The 14539-nt window shown below is 31.9% G+C and overlaps 1 protein-coding gene across 1 annotated transcript in view; it reads left to right on the top strand.

Moving 5' to 3' along the window:
- The window catches only part of TDRD9 (tudor domain containing 9), a 208212-nt gene that overhangs the window by 118162 nt on the left and 75511 nt on the right, over nt 1-14539 (top strand). The window contains exons 8-12 of the mRNA XM_044659911.1: nt 2254-2418; nt 10900-11003; nt 12516-12580; nt 13878-13932; nt 14283-14367. Coding sequence (XP_044515846.1) covers nt 2254-2418; nt 10900-11003; nt 12516-12580; nt 13878-13932; nt 14283-14367 — 474 coding nt within the window. The remainder of the gene's footprint in view (nt 1-2253; nt 2419-10899; nt 11004-12515; nt 12581-13877; nt 13933-14282; nt 14368-14539) is intronic.

Raw genomic sequence — 14539 nt, forward strand, 5'->3', positions numbered from 1 at the left:
GATTTTGTCATTGTCTTTCTCTTTTTATTTTACCTGATTTTAGATTGAATGTGGGGGCTGATCAAACTCAGTAACATGTGTAGTGTCTTAGTACATGCTAGAGGGTATTCTCCTATAACCATAGTAATGTGTTTTGAGTACTTTTTAAATAAAATTGCATTAATGTCAAAAGTTTGCTTCAGGCTATAAAAAGATCTAATGATAGTTGACTGTAATGAAATACTTGATATTAGAGATTTGTCTTTCCTGGACTGAATGATTTAAAGGCATAGGAATGATAACATTTAGTATTAAACTACAGTAAATTATAGATTAAATTAAAATAATTTTAAATTATTTTACAATTGTTTTGTACCATTGCAGAGATTTTATATATGGTTCCATCCCCATATAGACTTTATATTATGTACTTATTCGTGCACACTGCCATCTAATAAAATTGATTTAGCCTGGCCTATTCTCTGAAGACCTTGTTGCATCTTAACAACCTTTTATAGCACCCTCCCTCCTCTCTCCATGCCAGGAATATATTTTTCCCTCACTTCTGCCTCTTCAAATCTTAATTGTCCTTCAAGTCCCTCGGGTGCTACCTCCTATGTGAAGTTTCTTCCATTTTCTCCCATTTCCTGTTCACTTGCTCCTCAGATGACTCTAATATTCACTTACCTACTACATCCGTGTTATTATCCTCCCCCACCCCCTCCACTGCTCCTTTAGGGCTTAGGCTGGTTGTGTTTGTACTCTCTCTACTTTGCCCATGGCAGATGATTAAACAGCCAATAAATGTTTTAATGGAGATAATTTAGTATAACTTTTAGCTCACTTATTTGACCTAGCTGTTGTGAAGAGGGAGAAGGGAACAAGCATTTTAAGTGCATACTATTTATCAGACTTTGTGCTAATTACTCTTCAAATATTATCTCATTTGATTAAATGGAGAGCCAAGTTAAATTAGTGACCATTGAATTACATAGAACATTTCTAAAGACATGTAGATTTAATATTTGAAAGTACATATAATACCCCATTTAGGAAGAACCTACTAGTTCTATTAGAACTTCCTTTTTTAGAACTCTTTAGGGGAAAACATTTTGGAATAATTGATAACTGGCATAGTATTAGAGATTCATGCTTCTAAGGGATGTAAGGATGCTTGAAAATTATTCTCTTAAATAACTTAAAATTTCTCCTTTGAAATGTTTATACTATCCATTTCACAGATTAAGTTTTTTCACACAAAAAAAGGAAATGTAAGCATTAGAACATTCCCAAACTCTGAAATAATCAGGTCTACATGAATGAATTCCTAAAGTAATAACATTATTTAGTCATTCAAGATCTACAAAGTCTCTTTCTTATAATAGTCCTATGAAGTTGAAGAGCAAAAATCTTATCCCTCCACCGAAGAAAACAAAGGCTCAGAGTGGTTAATGGGGCCTTGGCCACTATTTATTATGATCATCAGAGCCAAAATGAGCAGTAAACCTAGCCTTTGCCTTCCACACAAGAGAACCAAGTCTCATTATCTTTTGCAATTTTTTAAAATAATTGGAATACATATTAAAGGAGTTGGAATTTTTAAATATGAGTTTATAGGTGACCACTTTTTGACCACTTTTTTGTTTTTAGCTTAAAGATGGTACTAAAAATTAAATGTTTTTGTTTATTTTTTAATTGTCCTTTTTAGAATGTTATTTTACAAGCATTTTAATTCTTTTAAGCTTTGCAAATGAATTTGAGATACTTTTAATGATGTAGTTGAAATTTATAACTGATATCTCAAATCCTCAAATAGTATCTTTAAATTTGTCAGTAGTGCTAAGCATTGATAAAGAAGAGAAATGTCAATTTCAACAGAGAAAAAACTTTAAATACAGCATAGACTTGGCTCCAAACATTGAACTTAATTCAGTTGTTGGGAAAATTCTGTTGCATTATTTTAAACACTTTTCTGAAAATTTTCCATGATTTAAGGAAATAATGAAGTTTTTTTAGAAATAGATTAATATCCTGAAATCTAACAAATTCTAGAGGTTTTCTGTGGACATACAGAAAAGGTTTCCTTTTTTAGGGAAATACATAATCTTTTAATTTTCTGTGTTATATCAAAGTACTTGGAACAGTATGAAGCCATTTATAAATTATTCTCATGCTATATTCTAAGATACTATAAAGAAGCTAAGAAGTAAAGTAAGAAATAGATGTTTTGATTAATTTTTAATGACTGACTTTTACTGTATCTTTTTAAAATAGGTAATCCTGATGTCAGCTACCATCAATTGTAGAGAATTTGCTGACTATTTTGCTGTTCCAGTTCAGAACAAAATGAATCCGGCTTATGTCTTTGAAGTAGAAGGCAAGCCTCACACAATTGAAGAATATTACCTTAATGATTTGGTACATGTTAATCATATTAGGGTATGTTGGAAAATATTTTTATTGCTTATAATTAGTCTGTTTAACATTTGTGTTTAGGACTAAGATATGACGGCAGATTTTTAGTGAGGAAGACCCTTTGATTTATTGTTAACAAGAATGAGAGTAGTAGCCATTATATGTGAGTCCAGATGGTATGTTTATATGTCCACATGCTGACAGAATCCACTAATTGTTCTTTGCCCATTAATATTGTCAAGTTAGCTTGTACTTCTTAGTGTCTAGGGAACCTTCCCTCCTTCTTTTTGTGTCTTTCTGGCAATTGAATTAATGAAAATTGATTTGAGTGGTATTGATATTTTTGTTATTGTCTCAACCTGTCCAGTGGCAGTTAACATTTTACAATTTTTAGTTGTCTTCATATAATTCCTGTCTCTGTCAGTTAAGATAAACTCCTTAATGTTTATTCTTTTTATTTAAATTGAAAATCTTCCAGCTAGGTTTTCTTGTTAATGTATATAGAAATGCTGCGGTGATCCTACAACTTTGAGATGACCGCTTCAGTTAATTTTTTGTTTATTTTTTTTGTTTCTTTTGATAGACGATTATATTACCTCTGAAAAGAGAATTTTGTTATCTCCTTTTTATTTATTCTCTCAATTTGTTTGTCAGCTAATATTTCTATAGCACTGTATCAAATAATAATATTGATAATGGATATCCTTGTTTTATTCCTAATTGTATTGTAAGGTCCTCTGTCTATATCATGGGATATTAGTGCTTCATTTTACATAGATATTTATCACATTAAGCAAAGACACACTTACTCCTATGCTTTTTGGAGAATAAAACAACAGTGATGAGAAGTAGGTTTTTAATTTTGTCAAAAGTTTTTTCAGTATATAATTATATAATCATGTGGTTTTGATTTTTTAAATATTTATATGCTTTATTCTAGTTATAGTTTTCCTTATATTGAGATAAAATTTGTAAAGCACTTATCACACTGTATATTGTAGATGCCATATAAATACATTTTCAAGATTGAACCAATTCTGCAATGCAAAAAAAATTATCCAACTTTATCAATGTAAAATCTTTGAAAATATCTTGTTGCAATTAATGCAAATATTGTATTAGAAGTTTTACATTGATAGTAGAGATTTCTTTATAGATATCTTTAATTTTTCCTTTTTATTAAATTTTTTTTCAAAGTTTAATATTTTTTGATACTTTACTGAGTTTTCTTTTTCTTTTTCTTTTTTTAATTTAAATTTAAATTTTGAACATTTCCCTATAGTTACATGTTTCATGTTCTTTCTCTCTCTCCCAAACCAAAATCCCACCCCTCTGTAGCCGACACACAATTCCACTGGGTTTTACATGTAATATTGATAGTTGGACTAGAGTTATTGTTTAGTGTCTACATCCCCAATAATATTCTCATCAGGCCATGTGATCAAGCAGTTGTTTGATTTCATTTGACTTTCTAGGCTCCACATGCAGGTTTGAGAACAGACAATTACAGATGCAACTTCCTTCTGAATAGAACACTAGTAGCGAATTGCCAACCCCAGCCACTGGCAGCTAGCTAAAAAGTTTCCACAGATTCAGAACCAGTTGACTGCTTATCCTAATTATGGAACAAATGACCGAGTCTTTTCCTTCCCTTTGAGGTCAGATCAATAGAGTAACCTTCAAATAACTATACGTAGTCATACAAAACATATCCATTGTGTTCAGAAATGTTTAATTATGCACCTTAAATTCATTACCTCTCTGCTTGGAAGTGGATTGCATATTTTAACATTAGTCCTCTCAGATTATGAATGGTTATTGTGTTGACTCTGGTTCTTACAGTTTTTAAAGTTTTTGACTTTGGGATGTTATGATTAAATTGTTACAGTTCTACTCATTTTATTCTTCCATTAGTTCTTAAAGGTATTTAAAATTATTTTCATGATCTGGATGTTATACACTATTCTTGTTCTGCTTGTTTTACTCTGTTGATTCATATGACTTCCCACATTTCTTAAAAATGATCTTTTCCCTAATTTCTTACATCAAAATAGTATTTTATTGCATTCACATATGATAATTTATTCAGAAATTACCCAATGTTGTTGGGCATCTTCTTAGTTCCCTGGTTTTTTTTTCTACTATAAAAAAGAGGAGGTATAAATATTTTTCTTTATAAAGAACTTTTTTTCCTCTTTATTTGATCTCTTGTGTATAGGCCTATCAGGTGTGACTAGATTAAAGGGGCATGCACTGTTTTGTAACTTTTTTTGCTTACATCTTATTTACTTTCTAGAATTGTTTGCCTATTCTCCAGGCCAATACACTATATTAGTGTGTTTGTTTTCCCCTTGTCCTAATATTTTTTTTTTCATCTTGACCAGTCTGATTGGTATGAAGTGGAGTTTTATCCTTAGACTGTTTTGTCAATTAGAGAATTGCTATATTCTTCTAAATTTGAATCAGTTCCTAAAGGCAGCTAGATGTAGAGTGGAACTTGGAATCAGAAAGAGCTTCTTGACTAAAGGGCAGTTACTTCTTAACTTTTGTCTGCCTTACTTTCCTCATTATGAGGATCAATTAAGATAAATTAGTAAAGGTTTTGCCAATACTTGAAATACTATAGAAATACTACCTATTACTGTTGTTGTTATATCTTGGTAATGAGACCTTTTCTTATCAACCTGCTGTAAAGATTCCCCCTGCCCCCCAGTTGTTTCCTTTGTAATCTTAGTTGTATTGGATCTGTGTGAAAAAACTTTAATTTTACATGATCAAAATTATCCATTTTCTCTTCTTCGTCTTTTGTTTCATCATGAGTTTTATAACAATCAATAATTTAATTATTTTAAACTTGTTTCCCTAATTCAGGGGTTTGGCAACCTTTTTGGCCGTGAGAGCCATAAATGCCACATTTTTTAAAATGTAATTTCGTGAGAACCGTACAGTGCTCACAGTAATGGCGAGAGCCATACGTTGCCGACCCCTTCCCTAATTGAACTGTAATATAACTTTATATCTTACATATACATTTGGAGCTTACCTTGGTATATAACATTATCTATTGACCTAAATCTAATTTATTTAATATTGTTGTCTCAGTTTTCCACCAGATAGTGAGTCTTTTTCTTGGAATCTTTTTCTTAAAAGCTTTAAATTAATTTCCTTCTATACGTAGTATACTTAACATGTTCCAATGTTCAATCTCTTATTTTTTAACTAGTACCAGATGTTTTGAGAATTACTCATTTGTAATTTAGTTTGAAATCTAATACTGGGGTGCCCTTTTTTTCATTTCTTGAGATTTTTTATCTTTGTGTGTATATATTTCAGGGTTTTTTTAAGATCTGTAGAAAGGAAGGAAGTAAACAAGCATTTATTAAGTACTTACTGTTTGCCAAATGTGGTGCTAAGCAATTTACAAATATTATCTCACTTGATTCTTACAATAGACTTGGGAAGTAGAGGCTATTATTATCCCCATTTTAAAATTAGGAAATTGAGTCAAACAAGTTAAACAACTTACTGAGGGTCAATATAGTTTTGGAGACATTCATCCTTAACTCAGCTGATCTCCATCCAGTCATGCATCACCAACTGCCTTGTAGACATCTTAAACTCAGCATGTTCAAAATGAAACTTAATATATAATCCCCCTTCCGACTTTCCTTTTTACTATTGCAAGCACTTTTCACCCTCTTATGCTCTCAGGCTTCCAACCTAAGTGCCGTCTTTGACTCCTTATTGTCTGTTGGCCCCTATATCCAATAAGTTTCCAAGGCCCTCCTGATTTCACCTTTGTAACATCTCTTGAATACATCCTCTTCTGATATTACTAGCATTCGGTACTGGCCATGATCACTTCATGCTTAGATATTGTTATAACCTTCCTGCTTTAAGCCTCACTCCACTCCATTCCATTCACCATTTAATTCACCAAAGTGACCTTATCACTGCCATACTCCACTGACTCCCTATTACCTCCAGGATCAAATACAAAATGCCCTGTTTAGCATTCAAAGCTCTTCACAACCCTGGAATCCCCATTTCCTCCCTTTTCAGTCTTTTTATACATTATTCCTGGCCAAATTTCACTTAAGATCTAGTGACACTGGCCTCTTTGTTGTTCAACAGACTGTCTACTTACTGTGTATTTGTCAAGGTAGGTAGACTCTCAAGAATTTTAAACATATTTGTGGGTATTTTAAATGAAATTTCTCTTTCAAACTCCTCCTCTTAGGTATTGTTTTTATGCATCAATGCTAATGACCTGTATGTATTAATTTTATATCTTTAAATTTTGGTGAAGTTATTGTTTCAATTTATTTTAGTTGGTCTTTTATCGTTGTCTGAGTATGCCATTGTATATTCTAAAAGGGATAATTTTCTTTTTAATGCTTATTTCCTTATTTCCTTTTTTCTTGTCTTATTGCTATTTCCAGCATTTCTAGTACTATGCCATACAGGAGTAGACATCCCTTGTTTCATCATTGATTTGATTGGAAAGGAATTTAGTTTATCTCCATTTCTTACATAATAATTTTTGTAATATTTGCAAGTAATTGTTTGACAGATTCTTTTGTTAATTCATTTGCTTTTTTTATCCTTCTACCTTAGAATTGGTACTAAACTGAACTCATATCAATTTTTTAAAAAGAAAAAATGGGGGGCAGCTGGGTGGCTCAGTGAATTGAGAGCCAGGCCTAGAGACAGGAGGTCCTGGGTTCAAATCTGGCCTCAGACACTTCCCAGCTGTGTGACCCTGGACAAGTCACTTGATCCCCATTGCCTACCCTTACCACTCTCCTGCCTTGGAGCCAATACACAGTATTGACTCCAAGACGGAAGGTGAGGGTTTAAAAAAAATAATTTAAAAAAATAAAAAGAGAAAATGAATTTTTATTTATTGTCCCTTCAAGTTCTATGCTAAGTATAGATTCTAAGGCAGAAAAATAGTTTGGGCAATTAAGGTTAATTGACTTATCCATGGTCACACAGCTAGGAAGTGTCTGAGTCCAAATTCATCTTGTCTTCATATTTGTTACTTTCTTAATTCATTTATAGCTTCTTCAGTTTCTTTCTCTGAAATCCAATTTGTAAATTGCTTTCATTTTGTAAATTTGAGTACTTTATATTTTTGTAGTATTAATTTTCCCTCATTATTTATTTCACTGGCTATTTGGGCAAAATAATATTAACATTATTTTTCTTTTGTCAATTCTCCCATTAAATTTTGATACTAGTATTCTAAATCTTTTATAATTAGAGAAATGCAAATCAAAACAACTCACACGGGGGCAGCTGGGTAGCTCAGTGGAGCGAGAGTCAGGCCTAGAGACAGGAGGTCCTAGGTTCAAACCCGGCCTCAGCCACTTCCCAGCTGTGTGATCCTGGGCAAGTCACTTGACCCCCATTGCCCACCCTTACCACTCTGCCACCTATGAGACAATACACCAAAATACAAGGATCTAAAAAACAAAACAAAACAAAACAAAACAAAAAAACAACTCACACCTAGCAGATTGGCCAAAATGACAGCAAAGGAAAGTAATAAATATTGGAGGGGATGTGGCAAAATTGGGACATTAATGCATTGCTGGTGGAGTTATAAATTGATCCAACCATTCTGGATGGCAATTTGGAACTATGCTCAAAGGGCTTTAAAAGACTATCTGCCTTTTGATCTAGCCAAACCAGTGCTGGGGTTATACCCCAAAGAGTTGTTCAAAAAGACTTGTACAAAAAATATTTATACCTGTGCTCTTTGTAGTGGCAAAAAATTGGAAAATGAGGGGAATGCCCTTCGAATGGGGAATGGCTGAACAAATTGTGGTATCTGTTGGTGATGGAATACTGTTGTGCCATAAAGAATAATGAACTGGAGGAATTCCATGTGAACTGGAACGACCTCCAGGAATTAATGAAGAGTGAAAGTAGCAGAACCAGGAGGACAGATTATATACACAGAGACAGATTCACTGTGGCACAATTTAATGTAATGGACTTCTCTACTAGCAGCAATGTAATAATCCAGGACAATTCTGAGGGACTTATGAGAAAGAACGCTATCCACATCCAGAGAAATAACTGTGGAAGTAGAAACAGAAGAAAAACAACTACTTGATCACATGGGTCTATGGGGACATGATTGGGAATGTAGACTCTAAGCAATTGCCCTAATGCAAATATTAATAATATGGAAATAGGTCTTAATCGATGACATTATGTAAAATACAGTGGAATTGCTCATTGGCTACGGGGAGGGGTGTGGGAGGGAGATGGGGAGGGAAAGAACATGAATCATATAACCATGGAAAAATATTCTAAATAAATAAATTAATTAAAAATCTTCTAAAAAATTAAATAATTTTTAATAATAAAAAAATTTTGATACTAGTAATTTGATTTTCTTTTTTAATAAATTAGCTAATGACTTTTCAAAAACAGGTCTTAGTTTTATTACTTCAATTATTGGAGTTTATTTTTAGTTTTGTTAATGTCTTCCTTCATTTTCAAGATTTCCATTTTCATGCTTAATTAGAATTTTAAATTTTTTTTCTAGTATTTTTAGTTGCAGGCTGATTAATAGATTTTTTCATTCTTGTGTTGATGAAAATGTTTTGGAGAGAACAATTTTCCCATATGTACTGCCTTTCAATGTTGTAATTATTTTCATTGAAATTACCTAACATTTCTATGCTTTTTTTGACCTACCATTTTAAAAATATTAAGTTAATTTAGTCTCCAGTTCATTTTAGCAACCTTTTATTTAATATAATTTTGAATTCATGTGGTTAGTAAAAGGTGTGAATTATATTTCTACTTTTCTTTTTTTGGTGTTTATGAGGTTTATATATCCTAAGGTAAACAGTTTTCGTAAAGGTGTTAATGCTCAGCTGATAAATGTTTATCCTTTTATATTTTCTTTTCTATTTCTATTCAATAATTATCAGAGATTTATCTTATCCTATAAAATAATAATTTAGCTTGATTTTTTTGTTAAATTTATCTAGGACTGAAAATAGCAAAGTGATATTTTTCACTATTATAGTTTTGTTATTTTCCTTTGTAATTTAATTATTTTTTCCTTTTTGGAGTTATCTTATTTAGCTCATATGTGAAATATTGAAATCAATTCATTGTTTATTCTCTCAGGGGAAACAGTTTCTTTCTTTTTTCTCCCTTAATTAAATCTATTTTTGCTTTTGCCTTCTTTATAATTATAATTGATACCCCTTCTTCTTTGTATTTACCTGAGACACAAATAGGTTTTGCTGTGGCCTCTTATTTCATCTTGCCTGAGTATTTGTGTTTCTTATAAGTAAGATCTTCTTGGATTTCACTTTCTAAACCATTCTTTTAACCTTTTCTTATTTTATTTTCATTCATTCTATCCTTATTCACAGTTCTGAGAATTGATTTTTCATTTCTCTATGGTTATTCATGTAGTCCTTGTTGAAAATCCATTTTTTTCTGTTTGTAGTTGTTATTGAGTTACCTGGTTTTTTGAGGGGGGAGGGAGTGGAGTGCATTTTAGATCTATTGTAATTGTATTGAAGTTGATATTTTAATTCCTGAATTGAGAGTTTGTACCAGGGAAAGATCTACCCTCTGCTTTATTTCTTGTGCTTGTGGCATAAGTCATTCTTGCCTTTTCTTGTTCTGGATCCCTTGAGTTCCTGTGCTAACTTTAACCTCAAGTACCTCAGATCCCCTGGATTTCTTAGTGATTCAGACCTTAGTGATTCAGTCTGATCACTTTTATTCCCCCGCACTTCCATCGTTCTGCTCTGGTGCTTTCTTATTTTCTTGGGATGTTTTGACCTCCATGAGACTTTGTTGATTGCATGTGCTTGCTGCCTCAACTATGCATAAAGTGCAGCTATGCATGTCTTCCATATTTTTTCTGGTTGGGCTATACTGAGCTCTAGGAGCTCCCATTCCTGTTGCTGTTTAGCTTCTGACTACTTCTTGTGACTAGTTTCTCATTGCTTATCTTGATTCTTATGCAACCTGATGTAAACTTCAGAGATTTGCCAAAATTTTGCAATTATTGTGTGAGCAGCTATGGGATCTGACTTCATTCAGAAAACCATTTACCTAGACAATTGTTTTTGCTCCTTTGATGTTGTCAGGTATAAACATTATATTTGGTACTATAAAGGGAGAGTTATATACATGTGATCTTTGTTCCCTGTAAGTTTTCAGACTTAGACAAATAATACTAACCTATTTTAGCATTTAAAGAATGAAAATAAAGAAATAAATTATCTTTTTTCCTTCCATTTGAGAGACCATTCAGTGTAGGTCTGCTAATTATATCACTTTTGGAGTCTGTTTTTTTGGGTTGAATCAAGGCTTGGGGGAAACTTTTGTTCCTTTTTAATATAGGACCATATCCTTTTGAACACACAACTTGGAATTAAGATTTAAAATAATTTATCTGTTTAATTAAAAATAATTAAGACATTTTCTGAAGAAATAATTTCTGTATATTTTTTAAAGCTTCCTCCACAGCTAATGGATGAACCAATGATAACAAAGGAAATGTATGAAGTTGCCATTTCCTTGATTCAGTTATTTGACGAATTGGATATAAAAGAGAATGGGTAAGAAAAGGGAAATTGACTTAAGAAAAAATGTTTTTGCTTTAAGTGAATATTTTTTATGATATTACAGTACAGTCATGATTTATGCATTAGTTCAAATAGTGTGACCAGTATGACCTGATGATAATTTTTTACTTCAAAAGGAAGTTGGAAATAATAGTTTTAAAAATAGAGATAGCCTACAAAGAATATTGAATCTGATATTCAAAAGTAGAGATGTCATATCTATGTTACACTTAAATTAATCCCAAGAATTATATTAATCAAATAAGTCATCAAGGCTGATGGTCTTTGTTTTCTGTTTTGTCCTTTCTAATAAGTTTTTCCAACATTCAAGTAGTCCTCATCTTATGAATATATCATGTTCTAAAAGTTGAGTTGCTGGAGTTTAGAATTCATTTTCTCATAGAAATACTGTTGAAAAGGTGGTTGTTAGCTTTGGGAATAACCTCTGTTGGAAAACTTTATTCAAGTTCCAATTTGGGACTTGAAGAAATAGAAGTATGAGGAATCATTTTGATAAAGTTTGCTGATTCCAATATGATGCTATCATTATAAACTTATAAAATACATAATGACAAAATCAGTAATAATTTTGAATGAATTTCACTTATTAATCATTACTGTATTGAACATAGTTTAAAAGTAATAGTATTTTTGGTTGGGATATATTATTTCATCTGTTGAAAGCACATTTTCTTATTTTACTGAAATGTGTTGCATATTTTGTTAGAGCTTAAATAAAGTAGAGTAGACATTTAATAGGGCTAGGGAAGTAAATTGGGTCAAATGTAGAGGGCTTTAAATATTTTTAATTTATCTTAAAAGAAATAAGACTCTATTATACTCCATTGGATTGAATTCTTGTGCAAGCTTTTCTAGCTTGATGAGTTGGCACTACCTTTTATAAAACTTTTAAAAAGTGTGTTTTTGTTTTGGTTTTGTCTTGACTCAGGTCTGTGCTCATGTCTGCTCCTCTAATGATTTCTTTTCATTGTTGCCTTGACATTGCTCTTAGTTTCTTAGTCTCCATCATCGTGATGATAGAGATAATGATAATAACAATGTTAATGATAAGGTTTAGAGTTACATAGCACTTTATGGTTTGCAGAGAGCTTTACAAATATTACCTTATTTATCTCTGTCACAATCCTAATAGGTAGGTACATCCCCATTTTATAGGTGAGGAAACTGAGGCAGAAGTTAAATGACTTGCCCAGTCATAGCTAGTGAATTTTTGAGGCCAGATTTAAACCGAGGTCTTCCTGACACCAGGTACAGAGTTTTATCCACAAAACCATTTTATAGTCTCAGTCTTTGTTACTGATTTTATTGCTTGACTTCAAACAATTTAGTTTTATGCTCTAGGCTTTAATATTTTTATTTGTTTAATAAAAGTATCTGTTGAGCTAAATTATATCTAAGCTTACTTCCAGATGTAAAGTTGTGATGTTTTTGCCAAGGAAGAAAATGGATACCTAATTGCTTTTTATATCACATTTTTACTATTAGGGACAAGACCTTATCGAGTGCTAGCTTTGTGTCAGAACGCAGTAGCGTATTGGTTTTTTTGCCAGGTGGGTATCCATTTTGGGCTTTGCGGAGAAAGTGTTTGATTAGCCATTTTTCACAACATAAAAGTTTTTTTTCTTTGATTTTTTCTTGCCAATTAGAATATGAACATATAATTCTTAGTATGACTCATTCTTTGTTTAAAAAAAATTTTAAGTATTTTTCCATGGTTACATGATTCGTGTTCTCTCCCTCCCCTTTTACTTCCCCCTTCCTAGAGCTGACAAGCAATTCCACTGGGTTATACATGTATTATCACTCAAAATTTATTTCCATGTTATTCATTTTTATAATAGAATACTCTTTTAAAACTAGAACCCCCATTCATATATACCCTTATGAACAAGTGATAAAAAATCATATGCTTTCCTTCTGCGTGTCTACTCCCACAGTTCTAAGTATCAGAATTTTAAAATTTGAATTACTAGCAAATTAATAAAAAACATTTTTTTACTTGGTTGGTTACAATTAGTAGATAATTGATCAGCATTGAATAAATTTCAGCTTGTGAATATCTTCCCCTGCACATGATTGCTTCAAAGTGAAGGGTAGAAAAAACTTTGATTTTAATATTTGTAAAGGGGACTTGAGTTTTCCCACACTCTCCAGTTAATTGTCTTAGAGGGGAGAAGGTAACTTAAAGTTTTTCTCTCAAATGAGTGCTTTGGATGGGGAGCAAAAACCTCAGAAGAAAAAGATTTGAAAATATTGGTTGCAGAAATTTCCAACACCTTTCAGGCTATAATATAAAATGGGTCAGTAGGCAAATCAGAGGCTTAGGAAAAATATCCTGTCTTCATCATGTCATTGGACCTGTTGGTTCTTTCTGTTATGTTCATGTATCTTTGGGAAACTGAAGTGTGATGAATAGAAACTTAAATCCTTTTTTTTACAAGGTATTAAAATTTTTTATAGGATTAAAATTTTGATTCTTTCAAAAACTCTTGTCTTCAAACTTATTAGAAAGATACATTTTAGGATGATAAAGAATTTCATTTTATAAGTATAGGTACCATTTTGACCTTTCCAATTGACCTCTTAAATGGGAAGTATAATATGGAAAAGATAATGGAAGAGAAAATGGAAGTAGAATAAGAAATAAATTGGGTAGAACTTGCCTGAAACATAATTTTTATGCATTTGTTTATTTAAATTTTTTTTGTGGGTGGTGGTGAATTACTAAGGATTTAATTTTAAAAATGGAAAAAAAGAACTTGTGTGAAAAATCATTATCTTCATTTGAAAGTTGATCTTTTAACAAAATAAAACCTTTTAAACCTGTCTCTTTTCCTCTTTCCCCAGGTTTAGGTGAAATAAACTACATGCATGAGCTCCTTACAAATATGGTTCACAAAAGGTAGTTTTAAACATGCAAAATTGACTGATTTGAAAAAGTTGAATTATTTCTGTATGTAATAAATCTTATAGCCATTTCTGAATAAGTGTAGTCAAAGCATAGTCACTAATCACTTCCTAAAATAACATGATTGATTGTTAAATGGATTTAAGAAGAGCCCTAGTTTTTGGAGTCCCACCTTTGACAATTAATAGTTTTGCAATCTTGGGAAAGTCATTAACCTCACTGAGTTTTGATTTCCTCACATATGACATAAGGATCAGAATATGAACAGTTTTTTAAAATCTCAAAATGTTATATAAATATATAAGATATTATCAACATCTGATGTCATTATTCTGGTTTTTTAGATTGCAGGTTTATCCTCTCCATTCCAGTGTAACTTTGGAAGAACAAAATAATGTGTTTTTAACTCCAGTCCCTGGGTACAGAAAGGTGAGAAAATTGGAAAAGATAAACACTGTAGTTGCATGTGTAAACCAACAAAACAATGTTTTCTTTTCCTTGTACTGAATGCTTAATGTTACCTTAGAAGTTGCAGAGAAGATACTGGTCAGCTCTGTAGAGGAAGTTTCTCACCTCCACTACTTTACTGTACTGTTGCAAT

This window comes from Gracilinanus agilis, chromosome 2 (assembly GCF_016433145.1).
Source record: "Gracilinanus agilis isolate LMUSP501 chromosome 2, AgileGrace, whole genome shotgun sequence".
NCBI classification, from domain to species: domain Eukaryota; kingdom Metazoa; phylum Chordata; class Mammalia; order Didelphimorphia; family Didelphidae; genus Gracilinanus; species Gracilinanus agilis.